This window comes from Condylura cristata, unplaced genomic scaffold (genome assembly GCF_000260355.1).
Source record: "Condylura cristata isolate star-nosed mole 26May11 unplaced genomic scaffold, ConCri1.0 scaffold00010, whole genome shotgun sequence".
NCBI classification, from domain to species: domain Eukaryota; kingdom Metazoa; phylum Chordata; class Mammalia; order Eulipotyphla; family Talpidae; genus Condylura; species Condylura cristata.
The window spans coordinates 23,920,285-23,941,340 of NW_004567111.1; the positions used below are offsets into that span (position 1 = coordinate 23,920,285).

A 21,056-nucleotide genomic window follows, 5' to 3' on the forward strand; every position below is an offset into this window, starting at 1 on the left:
GGTGTTCCATTTACTTGAGAATTTATAACCAGGTAACAAAACCCAGAAGTGCCAATTAGCAATCAAGGACCTGGCAGGTATAATAGCAAAAACTGGTAGAACCAATTAACAAAGAATTGGGGGTGCTGAACAACAACAACCAGAAGGACAGTTTTGCTATCAAAGACCCTGGACTGCATAAAAGAACCAGAAGTGCAGATCAGTAATCAAAGCCCTAGTGGGGACACACATAAGAAGGGAAAATGCAAATAAGAAAAGACTCAATTCAATTCAATGAATTGGTTTCCTTCCCTTATAGTGTAGAGCCACAACTCCTCACAAGACCCCAAAAACAGTTCTCTTTCCTTATAACCAGCATATTTTTTTGTTTCCTCCATCATCTCCAGTTTCTTCAAAAGATTATGACTGCTTAAATTGTAATTAATTATCTTGCCATGTTGCTAAACCTTGTACCACTTAGATGTTTCTACACAAGAATTTCTAATCTAATCAAGCATTCACAGAGGTAGAAAAGCATTTTAGAATCACCTGAAATGAGAATGCTGCCACAAAAAAAAATATTATTAATCATTTTATGTCAGTTAATTGTTTCTAGAAAAAATTTCAGGAATGCAAGTACCATCATAAAAAATGATCCTAAAAATGTATAAAATTCAAAAACATACAAAAGGAATCACAGAAAAATACTGAAAAAAACATTTAAGTGAGTTTTATATTAATCATGATGTTCCTATTCTGTTTTCCTACATGTTGATTTGAAAATCCACCATAATCTAGTGTTTTTGCAGGAAAAATAAACAGAGAAATTTTCTCATTACTTCCCTGTAAGCCTGCTCTGTGGACCCTTTTTCTTGCTCCACTGAATAAAATCAAAGATATGCATCATGACTCTTCTGATGACTTTTAGCTAATGAAAGTTCCCCCAGGAAACTAGAGGCACAAAAATAGCCTTATTTCTGAAATTTGAATGTCCAAACTCGTCAGAAAATCACTTGATGAATCCTGTTGAATTTCAGTGACTGCTTACTAAGTGGCACTTCTCATGGGTTGTTAAGAAGGAAAGAAAACAAATAGTGGATCTACCTATTAAAAATTTACTGTGTGAGGCCACTTAACTAATCAGGATTCATACATAGGCCAGTTATTTAAATTCCATGGGAAAACTTGGTTCACTGGGTTAATCCAGAGGCATCAACTTATTAGAGTGGCAATCATGCCAAATTACTTACTGGATCGTGGTGTTAGTATAAAAATTTTACTGACTTCCACCATCTATCATTAAATTATTTGTTAAATCACTAGTGTAGAATGTCATTAAGACTTTGAAAACAGACTGCCTGGATTTTATCACAACCAATTCGGAAACACTTAAAGTAAGAAAGCTATTGCACCTCCATTTTGTTATCTACAAAAAGGGAGTGATTTTACTATTATTTTCACCATGATGAGCATTAAAAAAGAATTTCAATATCTTGGAATCTAATAAACCTTGAAATCACAGGTTTTTCATCATTCTAACCATCTCAGATGATATGAGTTGGCAGGAACTCAAGGTCCTCACATAGGCTAGATCTATTAAAGTCAGGGACAATTTTACTTTTTAAAATCCATAATTTAACACATACATAATATGATGATAATTTATAACCATTTTGTCACACGATGATAATTTATAACCATTTTGTAAATTAATGACAGAGACAAATTGTTACACCTACTTTTCAAAATTAATAGCCATAAATGACATGTAAGCACCCTAGTAAACTGTCAATTTACAATTAAATGGATAAGATAAGATCCACATTATAATGTTCTGCTCTTTTCATATGTAATTTTAAAAATTGAATTAAAAATTAAAGGGTGGTGATTATAAACTTATGGAAGTCAAATATCACTGCCATATTATCAGGATTATTACTACTTGTAAACACAAGGTTTGCATATCACAACTGGAAAAACAACATTTACATACTTTTCACATTGTTAGGTTACAAAAGACCCTTGTTTGAAGACTTCTGATGGATATCTATACAGACTTCAGAACCAGCCTAGATAAATGGTTCCATGTGTGCTATGTGGTTTAGAGATAAGAAATAAAATGAATAGAATATAAAATTTGCAGATTTAATTACTCAGCAGTCTCTTTTCTTCTGGACAAACATGGTTTTGTTTTGTTTTCTATAGTTTTTTTTGTTGTTGTTGTTGTTGTTGTTTTTAGAAGCTAGTCCATAATGCAAACAAGATAGCATGGGAGCTATCACAGAGAACTAACATTTATTTGAGGTAAATACAAAACAAAATTAAAGCAATCACATCATGATATTTGTAACAACCTCAATATAGTTCAGCAGTATTTAAGCATGCTGAGAGACAATGTAACTTAATGTGACCTGTGAACCCAGAGATAGAATGAAAACCCTTTGAAGACCTTCTCAACCATATACTAGCTGATCTACTTAGAGCATTAATCTCTCTGCACTGAAGTTTCCTCAAATGACAAACATGAATGATCACACAGGTTCCTACATTTTAAAGATATTGTGAGAATTGCAATATTTAAAGGTTTTATTATGTTTTAAAAGTTTATTATGCTTACAAGAGCAGGGGTGTAGGTCAGAGGATTCACCAGACAGAGCGGGGAGAAGAACAGGCAGATCTACTGAAATACACTGCTGAGGGGAGCAGTAGGGGAGACAGGAGGGGTCTGCTGTGCCATATGAGTCACCTGCTTGGCTGGGGATCAAACTTGTGCTGCAGTAGCTGCTGATAGCTTCATAGTGCTGAGTCTGAACCCCTTTAACCATCAGGGAGGCCCCTGAATTGCCTTTTTAAAATGTGAATCATGTAATTAATGTATGAAGTTTTGTACCATGGCCAGTAGAGTAAGTTACATGGGGAGTGATTATAATTCACTATAAAGATTTTAAGTATTCAGTGTCAGTTCTCCCTTTAAAGGGAGAAAAGATCATGTTGGAAATGTGTATGGATATTGAAGAGGGATTTGCATGATAGATATCTAGCTGAAATACATATAAATTTCTTCTAATATTCAAAATCAATTATTCTCTAGGTCAGAATCTTCATAACGATCATTTCAGATCTACCTAACAATTCCCTAGTTGATTTTAAAAATTTAAGCAAGATAAACGTGACAGGAATTTTCTATTTCATATTCCTTGACTTCAGCAAAGTTAAACCCCCAATATTTAATGCATATTTCTCATGAAATAATGAATATATAATTGTTTTCATAATATTTTATGGTCTTTTGTGTTTGTTTATATATATATATATATATATTAGTATATATATAAAACTATAGTGGTCAAATGTCTTGAATTAAAGCTAAGCTTGATAATTTGAGTATGTTTTTAGAGTCAAAAGTCTTTACATATAGCTTTAAATAAACATAACAAATTAAATAAATGATATCATGATTTATAATATTTTTATATGCTAGCTAAAGTCTCTATACTATGTCCCTTGGATTCTAACTCTTCTCTCTACTTTATATATTTACTTTCATATTTCTTTACCTCCATTCAATAGAATTCTGTATGTATCCAGAAATAAACTATAAGAACTAAAGGCCGGAGTTGTATTTTAGAGTATTAACAAGTTATATTTATTGAAGTGTGGTTAAAGTGTTACTATCATTTTTTTTTTCTTACATAGGAAGTACTGTTTTAAGGTCTTTCATTAGCTCTCCCTTTCCCTTACCTTTTCTTGAGTTCTCTTATCAGTATTATATCCTGTTTTTCCTTAATTTGTTCTTCCCTCTGATTTGCAATGGTCTCAGAACACACATTATATATATATATATATATATGAAATTGATCCAGGCTTTGAGATAATTATTGAGGATATAGTCATGTAGATGGTTAGTGACTTTAAAAGAATAAATGGCATCATTGAAAAACTATGGTATTAAATTCTTCTTTCTTAGCATCACAGTTCTCAAAAGAATAGTCTAGTTCTGCTAGCTTTAGATTTACTTTTAAGCTTTAACATTCTTACGATGTCTACTTACCACTTAACTAAAAGTACTCTGTAAGAATACTAATGGCAAATCTATGGGGTTTTTCTGTTTCATTCTTTGAACTTTCTGTATTTTCAGTACTATCAAAATCTCTTTCTTAAAATTTTACTTTCCCTGCCTTTTCTGTGTCATAGACATTTCATAGATATTTATGATATATCCTATTCAACTATTTATATTCAATGTTTGCTTGATCAGCAGCTTATAAGTACAAATAGTCCATGAGTCTTTGTGTTAATGTAAGTTGAATTACTTTATTACATTACTTCAAGAAAAAATGATCTCAATTTTTCTTGTTTTTCCTTGTGGAAAACAGAAATCAGTGGATAGCTAATGGGCCACAATTTTGCAGGGACATGCCATTTCAGTGTGACAAAATTGAAGGGAAATAATACAAGGTAGAGTCATTCTGAGCTCTTCATAGATTAAAAATAAAATACATTTGGCAGTTTAACAATGAGAAATGTATTCCAAACAGGTCATATAGAACTATTATGACTCATATTTGTCCATTGTGAGGATAAAAGAAAATGAGTCATCTGTCAATTTACCTGGTTGCCTGCTTATCAGAGAGCAAAGTTTAAACCACTATGTATTTTTTTTTTTCCTTTTCTTCAGTATCTGTTTAGCCATAGAGATATTCCAGATTCTAGTACAATGAAATTCTTAACTGTGTCTATTGACAGAGTTGCCAGCTTCGGAAGGACCGAGGATCTCTTGCTCAACAAAACCAAAGTTGAAGTTTACTGGGAGTAATGATGAGAAACGTTATTCTTATATCTACATTTTTTTTTCTCTATCCCATGATTTCTAACTCTTGGAGAAGCAGAATTAAATATCAGCCTTGATTCAACACAAGTACTGTGTCTTGGATGACTGTGCCCAATCTCACATGCTACATTCCCCAAAATCTTGTGTTTTACCCAAGCCTTCTACATAATGTTTCAAGTTTGATGTTTATAGGTGAGGAAGTGTATGGCAAGAACAATTAATCTCACTGTTATGAGCCTGTAATTGCACTGTGTTTACCATAAAATTGGTTCTTTACTCCAAGAAAATGTTGCCAAGCTTTATTAACAGATCAGGAATGTTTAGTTCATAGGATGATGTGGAGCGATGAAGGCAAGCCAATATACAACATACAGTGTCTGTTCCATAAGATAACTCCCTGCCTCCTGCAAAATAGAAGGGATCCTACATAGTCTACTTTGTACCAGCTGACTAGCTTATCTCCCTCAACTAGTTGTGCCATATTAGGAATTAGCAGTGATATGTGCATCAGTCTTGTTGAGTAGGAGCTCATAGTTTCAGTTCCAAGAAAGCTGATATCTTGAATAACTTGGTCATCTCTTCGTGGGTAGATTGTAGAAACACTGAGGTGACTAAGGAAAGGAAGCTGATGTTTATGGCATAAGTTACTCTCTCTACATGATGTTCAAGGCTCTTTTCTATAATTGATGCATTCTTCTGCGCATTCAAGAAAGATAATTAGTTGTTCTCAAACAAGTAGATCTAATTATATAAGATTACTCCAGATCTCTTCACTATTTTTTACCACTCTTCATTTCAGGTTTCTCAGAAGTTAGCCAAGCTATTTACCATTGTTCACAATTTCATGTATAACAGATCATCCCTCTTGTTTCAGACAAAATGGGCAACCAAGAGAGCTGTTTGGAGTTTTGTTTATGAAAAGTGTTTCCTTTAGTCACTATCCTGACTAACTCCAGTATAGCTATACCATAGTCTGCCTTCCTCCCTCCTCTTTAGGCACCGGGGAAAATAGGGTTTGTATTGGTCTGTCCAAAAGGCATCACCATTCCTAAGTTTAATAATATCACCTCCTTCATTTTGACAGCAAACTAATCAGCTCTCAAAGATCACTCCAGGCTACTGGATAAAGTGATTTTGAAAAAAGTTCTATACTTTTTTTCATTAAAGTCACAAGCCTCTGTTATGAGCTGCTATACAGGATGCCTGGCTGTATCACAAACCTGCTTAAAGTTAAAGCATCATTTGGTACAAGTCAGCATGTGAAATGTCCAGCAGTTCAGGATCCTGTCACCACAGCATAGTGAAACATATCCAGAAACGAAACTGCTTCTCAGCATTTCTGAGCCTCTTTTTTGACCGAGAGGATGAGTTTTTTGACTAGGGTATTGGTCAAAAGCACTAATGGGCCCTCTGAGAACTGAAGGTTTTCTAGCACTGACTTTTAAAATGATGTTTTATTGTTCCATTTTCAATAAATTGTCAATGTAGTTAGTAGCACTTTTGAGGAAAATGGTACTCAGCTAGTTCATGTTAGTTATGTCATTGATTAAATAGCCAGATTTGCTTTCTCCTTTTTCAATTTATAAAGTGTCTCAAAATATTTTGAATTCTTTGAGGGTTGGGACATACCTTTTTTATCTTTATATTTACATTCCCAAGTAGAATTTTCAGAATAATTAGATGCATGGTGAATCTTACCTGAATGACAAACTTGGTGAGGGTTATGCTTCATCCATCAGCTCTACCCTCTACGTTTTGGGCAACCAGCAAAATTGAAAGTCAGGCAACGGTGATAGAATTATAAAGAATTCTCTCTCAGCCCAAATTCTTTAGCAATTCATTCAAACACTAATCTAGATATTGCTGTGAAGGGATTTTTTTGTAGATGGATTAAGGTGACTAATCAAACAACTTTAAGATAGAGTGATTATTTAGGATTACATATGACATGAATGCCTGAACACAGAAAAGGAAGTCAGATGAGTCAGTCAGAGAGATGTGAGAGAATACCAAAGAAGAGAGATGAAGCAGACAGGGAGGTGGGAGAGAGCAGAAGCAGGAGGATTCAAACTGCCTTTGCTGGATTTAAGGATGGAGGGAGGCAGTAAGTCTAGCAATGCAAGAAGCTGACAATGACATTCAGCTGCAGCATTACAGAAATGGAAGCCTCCATCCTCCCAACCACAGACAATTCAATTCTTGCAATGGCCTGACTGAGTCTCAAAATTGACTCGTTCTCAAAAATTCCATAAAGAAACACTTGACAGTATTTTAATGTTTTAAAAAGACTTCTTTATGCATACAAGAACTAGGGTGTAGGCCAGAAGTGTGTGTGTTGGGAGGGGGGGCTGGGGGAAGATTCATCAGAGACAGAGTAGGGAGCAGAAACAGGTGAGACAGGAGCGGTGCCGTGCCATATGGGTCACCTCCCTGGGCAGGCATCAACTCATGCTGCAGTGACTGGTCATTGCATGACAGCTCTGAGACTTTAATCCCTGCACCACCAGGGAGGCCCAAATATTTAATTGTTTCTGAGAAACCTGGAACTAAACACCAGCCAAGCCATCCTTTGCCTGGACTTCTATCTTGGAGCAATATTTGGTACTCCACTGATGTTCTTTTAATCCACAAAATTGTGTGGAATATAAATATATATATATACACATATATAAATATATATATATACACATATATAAATATATACACATATATAAATATATATATATGTATAAGCCAACCATTCTATACACAATAAATAATCAGAAAAAAATGATTATTGACTAGATCAAGTGCTAAAATATATCTTTAAAGTGAATTTAGGTATAATGAAGAGTCATTTCCATACTGAAAATCTCTGGAATAGCAATGAATATAACCTACATGAGGTATGAGCTTCAATTATTTTCTGTGTACTTCTTGTGTCCTTTTACTGTATTAAAAAAAAAAAACACCATCTTACTTATAAAGCATACATTTTTAGAGTGTAAGAACATGACATGGAATTATGTTTAGCACCAGCTTTTAAATTTAATGTATTATATGCATCAATATTTTTTAAATTGTAGAGAATGACTCCTTTATTAGCTGAGAGATGAATTAATAGCATGTATTGAATTATTGTTATTTCAAGAATAAATATATTTGTATAACTATTAGCATCCTTTTACATAAAGTAAACATCTTTTATATGCAGTAAAGGATACTCTCATTAATTTCTATTTTATAGTTATTGTGGGAAGAATTTTTGTACTTTGTTTATTTTTACTTGACATTCTGACAATATTACAAATATGTCTACTTTTACAATGCTTTAACAGAGGTTAAATGTAAAAGCATACACTGTGCTGTGATTTTTTAATTTTTTTAGTTGGTTATAAGAAGCTAATAAATTAGTCCAGCCCAGAAGTGAAATAGTCTAAGTCTTTTTATTAAGTTATATATAGATGCCCAAATTATAATTAAAATTCATACCTTGAAGTGGCAATTGATAATGTATTTTTTGGTGGGAAACACTAATGCCTTTTTTTGCAAGAAAATAATCAATGCAGTTAAGTAAGCAATTTTCATACTCATTCCTTTTTCTACACATACCTTTTAACTCAACTGTGAGGTTATTTCTGATTATTGATATAACAGACTTTCCCAGAAAAGTATTGATACTTTCAAGCATAAGAATAAAATACTGTAAGAATCGACATTGACCAAATAATTCTTGGTCTTGAAGAAAAAGAATATTTTAAAATAAGAATAAATTCTCTCTTAATTTTCTGTATGTCCAGAGTGATCACCAACATTAATATATATATATATATATATATATATATATATGTATGTATGTATGTATGTATGTATGTATTCTTGCACATCAAAGTAAATTATAAAGTAAAACAGTTTGCAGGAGGTTCTTACAAGAAATATGAGAATAGTATCTTTCAATAAAATATTATTTTCTAGTGAGGTTGTAGAGGATCATTATTTTCATCAAGTATCAAGCTTAGTAGCTTCTTTAAAATGTTCTTTTATTTTAATCAGTATCCTAGATACTTGTAATGAAAAGAAGTGAAAAGAAGTAGCTTTGAATATATAGGTATGCTCTTGTCTCATGATGGACTGGCACAAACATGTGGCTTTCATAAAAATGTGCAGACATTTTAGTTTTACTCCTAAAATTTCCAACTGCTACATTCTTAAGATATCTATATAGCCCTAAGCGAAACTTAGCAAAGACCTATGTTGAACCATATATGAAGGAAGGAAAAGACATTCATTTGAACTCTTTGAGTTCTACCAAGTAGAAGTATGAGTTATTAATAATTATAAAATACTACTATTCTAATGATTTCATGTATAATGATCTATAAACACAACACAATTAACATGTTTGAATTATACTTAGTTACTTTTTCTCTCAAATCCACATAAGTAATAATTGTCTAGCTGACTGAGTTTTGTTCATAATGAAATTGAAAAAATATGCTCCTTTCTCCTGCATTAATTGAGACTATATACCACAGATTGAAATACTGGAACAACAGCTCTCCAATATCTGAAGCAGAACAAATTATAAAGTCTAAAATTCCCTCCCAAATAATTGCAAATATTTTCATAACATTTTAAAGTCTAGTGGGCCTCCCTGATGGCACAGTGGGTTAAATCTCAGCACTATCTTGCCATCTGCAGCATGAGTTCGAACCCTGGTCAGGGAGTTGACCCACATGGCATAGCAGACCTCTCCAGTCTCATTGGCTGCTCCCTCAGCAGTGTATTTTAGTGGATCTGTCTATTCTGTTCCCTACTCTGTTTCTGGTGAATCCTATCACCCTCCCACATCTTATACCCCAGATCTTGTATGCATACATAAATAAAAAGTAAAACAAAAACAAAAACTTTGTAAAGTCCAGAAATTTTTTTCCTTATCTCAATTGCATGTGAAAGCAAATCAGAAAAAAATTACATTGACATGGGAAATTACAACTAGGAAACTTTAGAGTGCTTGGGCACACATCACAATCACCATCAAACACCTCTGAATTACATAACAAAATGTGAACCAATGTTACATCATTCCAAATATATAGTTAAATGTAAAAAATAAATACATCTCCCTTTCAATGTAATTTCCTTCATCTCTGTGGGAGGCAAACATATCAATATGACACTTCATGATATATTATCGTGTTTATTTGTTCAGTTATTTGGCTCCTCTGGTTAGAATACTATATATTTCCATTTGCTATTTTCTAATGTATGTTCCTACCTAATGTTGAAGGTCCACTTGAAAAATCTGCTTCTAAAGAGTTGACAACAGTCAATCTCTAGGCACAAAATGTTTTACAAGTGTGGTAGTAAATTCCCTGATAGTATTGCATTTTGTTCTCACCAAAATTATCCAGGGCATTATGTTAAGTGTTTTTTTTTTTTTTCCTATGTAAAACACACTCTTTAATTAACTAAGAAAAAAATGATTAACAAATGACTAAAAAAGTCAGAGAGTTTAGTATCTTTCAATACTTGACCTACATAGAAGAAGACAAGGAGCTATCTAATGTGCACAAGTAGTGTAAAAAATGTTAGTATGTATTGATTTTTTCCTTAGTAAATAGACAGGAATTAAAAAAAAAAGTTTCCAGTAGCTAGATTGCTAATAACGGAAAAACACTAAATAGAATATCAATAAAAGACTTGATAGGTGAAGGAAAAAAGAGCAAAGAGAACTTCAGAACCCCAAAATACATGAAAAAACATAATCTACAATATATCAGTCAGAGTGATGTATTCAGTAATATCTGATACTAACTCCTAATGTCTAGTTTATTTATAGCATTTTTTTTACAAACAATATTGCCTGTTCCCAAAAGATACAGCATGACTTACAAAGATACAAAGTTATGATAATATGGTATTCTACATTAGATGCAGGAATAAAAGAAAATCTGTTAATAGTAATATTAAATGAACCTATTATTTAAACGGTCTGAAAAGGAAGCCAAGCTAAAAGGCTGTAGCCTTCTGTCAGGTAGATTTCAATTTCACTATTAGTTTCCTGGAGGCCAAATAAAAAAAAAAAAAGAAATCTTATCAATTTCATAATTTACAACATCCATGTTAAAAGCAAACCAATTTACTCAGGAGAAGTGCAATTATTCCTGCTACTAAAACCTGATAGAAATTTCTCCCAAGGGTTATCATAAAGTGAACACTATAAAATATAATGAAATATGCCTTTAACAATGTCTTTATGATAGACACCAATAAGAGTTTCATAGACTTGCTTTTTTATGGTACCCTTTACTATATCCTGATGGTCTGGCTATACTATTCTTCGTGTGGTTTAATGCGGGGATAGATTTTTGAATAACTGAGAAAATGGATAGATAATAAAGTTGCAAAGATTTTGAAAAAACCTTAATCTTACTGTAGGTTCTTAGATAAATATGATGAAAAAAATCTCAGAAGATTCAATTTGTTCAATCAGTAGTTATTGGGCATCTATAATTTATAGAGCACTGTATTAGGCACAGCAGAAATAGAGGATAAAACAAGTGTTGGGATATGTTATTTAGTATTGCCAATTAAATGTATCAGATGACCTAAAATTAAAAGTTGGCATTCTCTGGTAAAAGCTGAAGGCTCTTCAAGTCTTGGATTCAATTCAAGGACTATCATAATCACTACCTCTTTTCAAATACAAGTTTGAATCTGTTTGGACACCCTAATTACTGGGCACTTGTCAAATGCCCTAGTCTAAGTTAGCATAGTCACAATGATATTTGGGGGAGAGACCTAGTCTCATTCTGTTTCAGATTTTATTTAAAAATAAGTACCTTAACAACATTTCTCCACAGCAATGGCTTTAAAACTATGATCTGAGAAACCATTTTTAATTTTTCCTTGGAGTTGTCTCACAAGACATTGGGGCAACTAAAAAAAAAAAAAAAAAACAGATAGTACAACTGATCCCTCCCTTGAAAAACCATGTATATTAGCCTCAGAAGCCTCTGTTGCTAAAGTGTGGGTTTTATACAAGTAGTTTTTAAATATTTTCACACCGCTGTAGCTCTTTGTACTATTTTCATCATTTTATTTTCTCTACAAAGATTGATACAAAGTCAGTTAACATCTACTATTCATTGCTATATTCCAGGGTCTAGATATACAAGGCTAAATATCAAGTTCTTTGTCTCAAGGATCTTACTATTTGTAATAAGTGTGTTAAGCTACAGACTGGAAATGCTGCATCGACCATAAATCATAGTTATATATTGGTATAGATAGCTGAGGGGAAGCCGGGCTAAACAGGATTGAATGGAGAACTTGTGATATACAATTGGCAGCTTTAGCAATGAGTCACTCACACACACACACACACACACACACACACACAGATTTAGGAAAACACGATGGGTAAATGTCATTTTATACTATGGGATGAAGGAAAGTGTGTATGTCAAGAAGCATGATAAGCTAAAAATAATAATTGTGATTGAGACATACAAGGAAATGAAATATTCGAATATGGGAGAGGTCTGATCATACAGTACCAGCTGAACCAAGCGATTTGAACTAAAAGACAAGGGCAGAACAAACTAAACACAAAGAGTAATGCCATAAATACATTTGTGTTTTTGAAATATCATTCCAGCATTATTATAGGGGATGCAAAAGATAATCTAAGAATAGAATCAGGCATAGTAATTAGGAGGTTATAGCAGCAATCAGGAAGAAAATAATCGGGATTCTGAATTAAGCCAAAAATTGTCATGAGAGGAGGGAGGTATGAGAGATAATAAAAGGGTAGATCAACTGGGATTTTGTGACTTTGACTTGTTTTTTTTTTTTTTTTTTTTTTTTTTTTTTTTGCTTCTGTATAAGCAATCTTTTAGTTTGTGTCTTTTAATGTTACTTCTTTCTGTATAATTTTATTCCTGCTTCCTGATTCATGTATATATGGATGCATTTTAATTTTTTTTGAAATACTACCCTTTTCATATTCACCAAATCTTACATAGCAGGCCACTTGAAACATGAACATTTAATCACTTAGTACATTCTGCCTGCATAACAAAGCTCACCATTATAATCCTCCAGTTATTACAAGATCTGTGCTGTCTCAGATACATTTACACTTCAATTACAATTACAATGCTTTCATCTTAACAGCTTCTAGTTTCTGAAGGATTAAGTCTCAAGGATTATGTTATAATGAGAATAAAGGTTATTGACTACGCTTCTCATTTCTTTCTGAGATGCTTTGCTAACTAAATAAAAGTGAAACCGAATTTATGCCAAGATGTTTTCTCCCTGCAGGAAAACATAATGGAAGTTATGAGAAATCAAGAGTTTTTACTGCTTCCAGCAGAGGAACTCCATAAACTCCTGGCCAGTGATGATGTAAATGTTCCTGATGAAGAAACCATCTTCCATGCATTAATGATGTGGGTCAAGTATGACATTCAGAGGAGATGCAATGACTTGAGCATGCTTCTTGCCTTTATAAGACTACCACTGCTTCCTCCACAGGTAACTGCCCATGACACTATTTTAAGTGCTATGAAATGCCAAGAATACATAATAAAAACAACATCATAAAACACTGTGATTATTTACTCACCTTTTGTTTTTATTGCAATCTTTCTAAGGTAAGTATTTTCGGTGAGGTAAATTTGATGGCGGAAAAATTACGGCGTTGGATTATGGGTCTGCACCCAAACTCTGTCACTTACTGATTCATAGTTATTTGACTTTGAGAATATTGCCTAAATCTCCTGATGTTCAGATTCCTCACGTTGACAATAAACTTGTACACTACCACGCAAAGGTTTTGTGAGGAGCAGTTTAGATAATACATATGAAGCACTGAAACTCATGCAGTAACTGGAATATTTTTAAAGTGTTACCATAATTACTTCTCTACTTTCCTGTGTTACAGATACATGAATCCACATATAAATGTTCATCCGATATTTGTTTTCTCCAGGTTTACATTACTTAGCATAATCCCCTGTAGTCCCAACCATGTTGTTGCAAATGGTGAGAGTTTATCTTTTTTTTATAGCTGAGTATTATTTCATATACATATACACACATAGTAAGTGATGTATATATCACATATCACATCTAATCTACTCAATTGTCATTGGGCACTTCAGCTTTTATTATAATAATGTTGCAATAAATATCAGGTGTGTTCTTCTACTTAGTGGTTTTCACTCTTCAGGTAGATACCTAGGAAGGAGATGGTGTATGTTACAGTTGATGTACTTTTAATATTTTGAGAAACCTCTGCACTGTTTACCATAGGAGCAGGGCCAGTCTCAAACCTGTCAATAGTATACAAGGGTTCCATTTTTCCAATCTTCAATAAAATGTTTTTTTCTGGATTTTTTTTTGGGCCATTTTCATGGGTGGAATCCTTAGGATTTCTGATATAAATTATCATGTCATTTGCAAAAATTTATAGTTTTGCTAATTCTTTCCCAATTTGAACTCCCTTTATATTTTTTTCTATTCCCTGATCACTCTAGCTGAGACTTCCAATATTACTTTGAATAGTAGTATTGAAAGTGGACCTCCTTGTCTTATACATGATTTTCAAGGAAATACTTTGTTTTTCAACACTGACTATGATTAGCTGTGAGTTTGATATATATATATATATATATCTTTTTATTCTTATATATATATATATATATATCTTTTATTATTCTTACATCTGTTCTTACTACTTCCAAGTTGCGGTATTTTATCATGGGTGGATGTTGAACCTTAAATAAATGTTTTATGCATGTGTTAATTTCATATATTTTATCTTCTATTTTGTCGCTTTGGTGAATGACAATACATTTTTTGAATGCTGGGTCAACCTTGTGTCTCTTGAATAAATCTTAATTGGTTATGATGAAGTGATAGTAGAAAAAAAAACAAAGAAGACTTAGAAATTTCTATGACTAATTAGTAAATTAATTAAAACTTCAAGATAAATCCAAACTAAATAATCTGTAAGCATTGTACAGCTCTCAGTATTTATACTTCTATTTAGTGGCTGCATAGAAAAAAAAAATCTTGAAAAAAGTAAAATGAAAGACTTCTTCAACAAAGAAAACAAGAAAAATCATTAGTTCCAAAGAATAAATTTAGATTACAATGATAGGCTTTTCTTATAGTTATGAAATATCTGACCAAAGACTTAGAACTTGAGCACAATCATTTCTCATAATCATTATTCTAATGATTCTTCATTACTAAGTCCACTGTGTCTCTATTTATTTTTATGTTCACAAGATAACATATTTTGATAGTCATTATTCTCTATAAGTTAACATATGATAGTATAAAATAAAAACTATAGTTATTTGATATAGAATTTATAATGAAAGTGTTATAGCAAATATGGATTTTAATTGAAGAGTGGTAGACAAAATGAGCTTCAGAAAAGATTAGTAAAAAAAAGAAAAAAGACAAAAAGACTCAGAAGCACCAGCATTAATGTTATCCTCTTCTGAAGTCCTCTGTCACTGAAATACATGCAATTGACTTTGCTATAGAAAGGATTAGAGGAAAGAGCAAAATGAATGAAATATATAATTGAGTTACAGTTTAAGAATCAGTGAAGGTCTTCTATTATCTTTTTAAATAAGTGAGAGATAGAGTTTGCATAATAGTTTCCATATATTAGATTTTTCTATATTTCCTCTTTAAAAGATTCAACAGAAGAAAATGTCGCTATATTGTTTTAGCATTTGTAACTAACATTTCCATTTGCTTAAACTGGTTTCCTAATATTTATCATTGAAGTGTGTACACAGGTTATTTATTATATATGCATATTCTTGGTGTGTTCTTCTCTACTTAGCACCTACTCTAAAAACCAAGAAAATATGTTTTGTATATGACAAATTATGCCAAAGGACTTCAGAAAAAATTATTCTTATCACAGAGTTTATTTAGGAGGTTAGAGATCATCTTGCTTCATTTTCTTGGAAATGATAATATTTATCTTCAGATGACTGAACTACAACTTTCTAAGCATGATACGCATGCCTCTTAAGTGAGTATGTGATAAAGTGTATTGGTCTGTGTATGCGTGTGTATGAACATTTAATTTTATTTACTTAAGCACAATGTGGGGAGAAAAGTTTGCAGTAAATAAACAAAGATTACCTATTTTAAAAACATATATGGTTTAATCTAATAATAATCATATCAAAATAACCAGTACAGTCAAGAATTTAAATTTAGGAAACAGAACCCTCTATTTTAAACTCATTATTTCCATGAAATGCTGTAATAAGTTTATTCTAAAATATTGTGTACAGTGGTAATATCAATATGAGTAAGGAAAGTCTTCAAACTCTTACTCCACTGAAAATACAGAAATTGATGAGACCAGTGACATAAGTGATAATTATCTGTAAAAATTATAACCTCTAAATTATAGCCTTTAAAATCTAATGAAAAAACAGGCAAGGTGACAATGAGGAAATCAATATAAAAATGTATAAATCACAATGTAAGATATGTAGGGTAGATTAAAATCATGAGTAATTTATGTTTTGTTTGATTTTAGTTCCCTAAAGTAAACTATTTCTGATCAATCCAACAATTCTGAAAGTATATCACCATAAATACTTACTGCATATTATCTAGTTTATCACTATAAAAAATTCTGACAAATTAACAAAACAAAAATAATTAACCTAATACATTAACAAAATCCATTACCAGTCTTTGTTACCTCTTCAACAGGTTTGTTGTTTATCACATTGATTTGCTTGCCTTAGGATTAATTAATTATACTATATTATCATCAAAGAGATAGTCTTCACAAAAACTAATAGCATTTTTTAAAAATTGTGAGATCTTACTCCTTCCTAAAAATTTTAATAACCTTACATTAATGTCTTTAAAATAGAAATGTACAAATGCTTGCTTCTAAAATCTTAGATTTATCTCCAATATGATCATTTAACTCACCCAGATACTCATAGTTCAAGTTACAGCATAAGAAAATACAAAAGTTTTTATATTAGCAAATTTTGAAACTAAGCAGTATTGATGTTACAAAAGATATGTACACACATAACACACATAACATATATAACACATATGTGCTGCACACATACTACACGTATTTATACACTGTACATATAATATGTGGTACATATATGATATGCTGCATATACATACTACATGTATATGTATATACTATAAATGCTGTGTGTATGTATATGTATGCTGTGTGTATGTGTATATCTGTGTGACTTATATATGTGTGTGGGTGTGTGCGTGTATGACTTATTCATGTGAATCAGTCTTTAGTTTTAATCTTCATACTATTTTATATTTAGGCTACACCAATTTACATTCTCACCAACAGTGGTAGAGAGAGAGAAAGAGAGAATGTGTGCATCTATGTATGCTATTCTCTTTCGAAAATTAAGAGAGTAGAAGAGAAATTATAACCTAATCTCAACAGCTTTATTTTACGGCTTTATTTTTGCTACAATCTATCAAGTATCTCAACTTCTGTAAAGGTCTGACCCTACTGCTGTGTCTCAACTTCTCTGAAAGTGGATTTTTTTTTTATTGCTACAACCCCTTTTATATTTGATATTACCACTTTTATCCTATTTAGATCATTACAAAGGTGTGTTACTTCAAATGCAGTACAGCCAAACAACAGTTTTCATAGTCCCTTCTAGCAACTGCTCCAAAAAGCTGTTATCATTTCCAGAAAAAATTAGGCTGAGAGAAATGACAGGGAGTCAATGTCCAAGTAAGACTTCCAGTGTCAGGAAGAGGCTTTGGCTATGTGTCATTCCTCCACTTCTGTGTAGGAGTTCTAGGATCATGCTACTCCTACAGACGGGAACCCACAAGTTGCCCATTCTCCACCTTCACACCACCATCAATGGCTGGCACTGGCACTGTGGTATTTTCAGTTCAACCCTCTTTTCCCTAACTTCACCAACACATGGGCTTTTTTGTCACACAGTCAATAATGCAGTTGTTTGGGTAACTATGCATGCTCCTGTGATAAGTTGATGCAAGATATATGAGATGCTTAGTTTCTTTCTGGGTGTATTTAAGAATCTATTTTTCTGACGTGTTTTACTTCATCGTAGTAAGTGTGCTGTAGATTTATTCTTAAAATACATATTTATCAAAATATCTTATACCTATGTGCTAAATTTACAAACTAGATACAGGAAAAAAAACTGTTTCATTTTCATTGCTAGAATAATAAATCAGAAAATACATTTCTTTTCTATGAAAAAAAGAAAGCTGAAATTATATATTAATTTAGTTCACAAGCAATTTTGCACATATTAAATAATGTACATAGAATTTACCAAGAGGCCACATAGTTCAAGAACAATTATTTTTCTCAATTAAACTTTAACGAGAATTTCATTTTTTATTCATGCCTATTTTATATGAGAATAATAAAATTAATGTAAGATATAATAATTTACAAGAGGAACAAGAAGAATTGTGAAACATTTGCAATAAAGCAAAAGTTGTTTAAATCATTAAACCTTTGTTATTTTAATTGGGATTTAGGAAAATCTGATTAACTCTGTACTTCCTTTATTATTTTATTTTATTATTATTATTTTAATATTAATATTTACTTATTTATTTCTGCACAAAAGATCTGGGGTACAGGCCAGGGGTGTGTGGGTTGAGAGGATTCACCAGAGACAGAGTGGGGAGTAGAGAAGGCACATTTACTGAAATACATTGATGAGGGGAGCAGTGGGAGGGTCAGGAGACCCCATGTGGATCACCTCCCTGGCCTGAGAATGAATTCATTCTACAGTGGCTTCAATAGCTTCACAATGAGATGCTTTAACCTGAAATGTCACCAGGGAGGGCCCCACAGTTACATATATTTTAAAGTAGAAGTGTTTAGGAAAGAGTAAGAGGAATCAGAGATGATTCCAGTTTTTTTTTTTTTTTTTAATGCCCCAATGAGAAAGAATGAGATGGTCACTGATTTTAAGATTTCTATGAAGCCTGTACTGTAAGTAAGTTGATTTATCAGTTAAATGTGTCACTCAAGGCTTACGAAGGTCTAGTTAGAAGATATAAATTAGAAAGCTGTTGCCACACATATATATATATATATTTTTTTTTTTGAAGACATGATATGAAATATTATCACCAAAGAAGTAAATAAAGTCACATAAGGGAAGAGGACTAAGCATATTATTCTGAAGTATTCAAACAATACAAAATTAGAGGTAAAAATAAGAAAAGTAGTAGTTACTGAAAGGAATTAAGTATTCAAATACAGTAACAAAAGCAGGGTCTACTTTTCAAAAAGAATGAAACAGAACAACTGATATTGAATTTAACAACAAAGGCATTGGTCACTTTGACAAGATTAGTATCTATGGAATAAAACACTAATTTCAAAAAGTAAATACATAAAATATTTCAAATTATAACCCTGAGAGAGTGTCATCTGTAGATACCTGACTTTACTAGCCAAGACCCATGCAGTGAAACAGAAACACACTGAAATATCAACATGAGTCTATGGTGATTCTACCCAGAATGTGCCTGATCTCATCTGATAACCCAACATGGGAAAATTATATAAAGAATCATAAACTATACCAGGAGTTTAAGTAAGGAAAGTTTGTAAAGTAAATTAAGAGAAATACCAGACATAAGAACTTGCTACTACATCTAGGGCTGAAATTGACTATTCAAACAAATACCCCCATTTGCTAACCACTTCAATTCTATGATAGAGACTTTCCTGAAGGTGATACAGCCAAGGTTCATGGATGACAGAGGTCATTGTGGTATGTGATACTTCAACATAAGTCAGTACATTATAAATAATTAATATTTTTCTGTTAAAGAAGATCTATCTTTGCTTCACATGTATTGTCAATAAACAGATTTTTATTCAATCAAATTTAACTATTAATTTCGTGTAAAATGTTTTCCTGGAGAACATTCAAAAATTAAATATGTCAATAGACTGAAAAGTAGCATTTAAAAATAAATATTATATAAATGACATTTTTACTACTATTTTTTCTGATGCAGTTAAAATGGCATAATTACATAAACGATTCTCATTTTCATGATGCAAAAATAACTGCTTTAACTTAAATCAGGATATGTGCGAGGTCAAGTTAATCACTGACATGTAGAAAGTAAAAGTAGAAGAGAGAACAGATCAAATGCTAATTATGTGTTGCTTCTATTAATCAGTTTTTCATGAGTATATTTATAGCTAGTAAATCTTTATCTAAAGGCAATATTTCCTCAATATATTTTATATAAAAGTTATTGGAAAGACTACTAAAAGACCTTTAATTCCATTTTAATTTGATTTGTATTTCTAAGGATATACATTCCTATTGTGGTATTTCTGCAAATTTCAAATCCCTCACAAGTTCATGATTTACCACTTTCTTGTTTCTTTTATTAATTCACCTAGCCAAGAGTTATTGTCCAATACATGGGCATATTAAATCCACATTAAACATATACTTGTACACACACACACACACACACACACAGAGATTAAATGTGTGATTTTTAAAGCCAGATATCCCATATTTTCCACAGGATAAAGTGACAAATATTGCAGTTGGGTCTATAAATTACTAAAGCAACAGTTTGTGTTATTAAACCTTATTATCTCTACATTTGGTCTCTAAAATATTTTCATTGATTTACTCTAAGTTAGTATTTCTCAATTCACTGTACCTGGACAAATAGTATCTGAAGTTATTTATCACAAAAGTGTTGCATGATTAAAACTACTACTAATAATAGCTAACAAACCCATAAACCCAATATGCCAGATCCTTCCTTTAACATTTCAAAATAAAGATCTTTACAATAAAGGCCCTCAACTCTCTTAACAATCTTGCATAAGGAATCCCTAGCATATCTGAGAATTATTATTTCAAGTAATGGCTATTAAAGTCTCATAGAAAGTATCTCCAGAACACATTAAGGAAGCACTGATCTAAGTGATTATATATATTAAAGTTTTGGAACTCTTAATGATAAAGGCTAATAAACAATGGAATTTTATTTAGAGTAAGTTATGCTAGGTATGTTTATATTTAAATAAATCATCTTTTTTCTATTTCTATGATTCTGATTATCTCAAACTAGTCACAAAATTGGCTTTACTGAACTGGAAAAGCAGCATATCCTGTGAATTTAGTAAGCTGACCTATAAAGACCTGGAAATAGAGTCATAAATAAT

The 21,056-nt window shown here is 32.0% G+C and overlaps 1 protein-coding gene across 1 annotated transcript in view; it reads left to right on the top strand.

Annotated features, from left to right (window-relative positions):
• The window catches only part of KLHL1 (kelch-like family member 1), a 215,918-nt gene that overhangs the window by 124,080 nt on the left and 70,782 nt on the right, over positions 1-21,056 (top strand). The window contains exon 5 of the mRNA XM_004680304.1: positions 13,118-13,330. Within this exon, the coding sequence (XP_004680361.1) occupies positions 13,118-13,330 (213 nt within the window). The remainder of the gene's footprint in view (positions 1-13,117; positions 13,331-21,056) is intronic.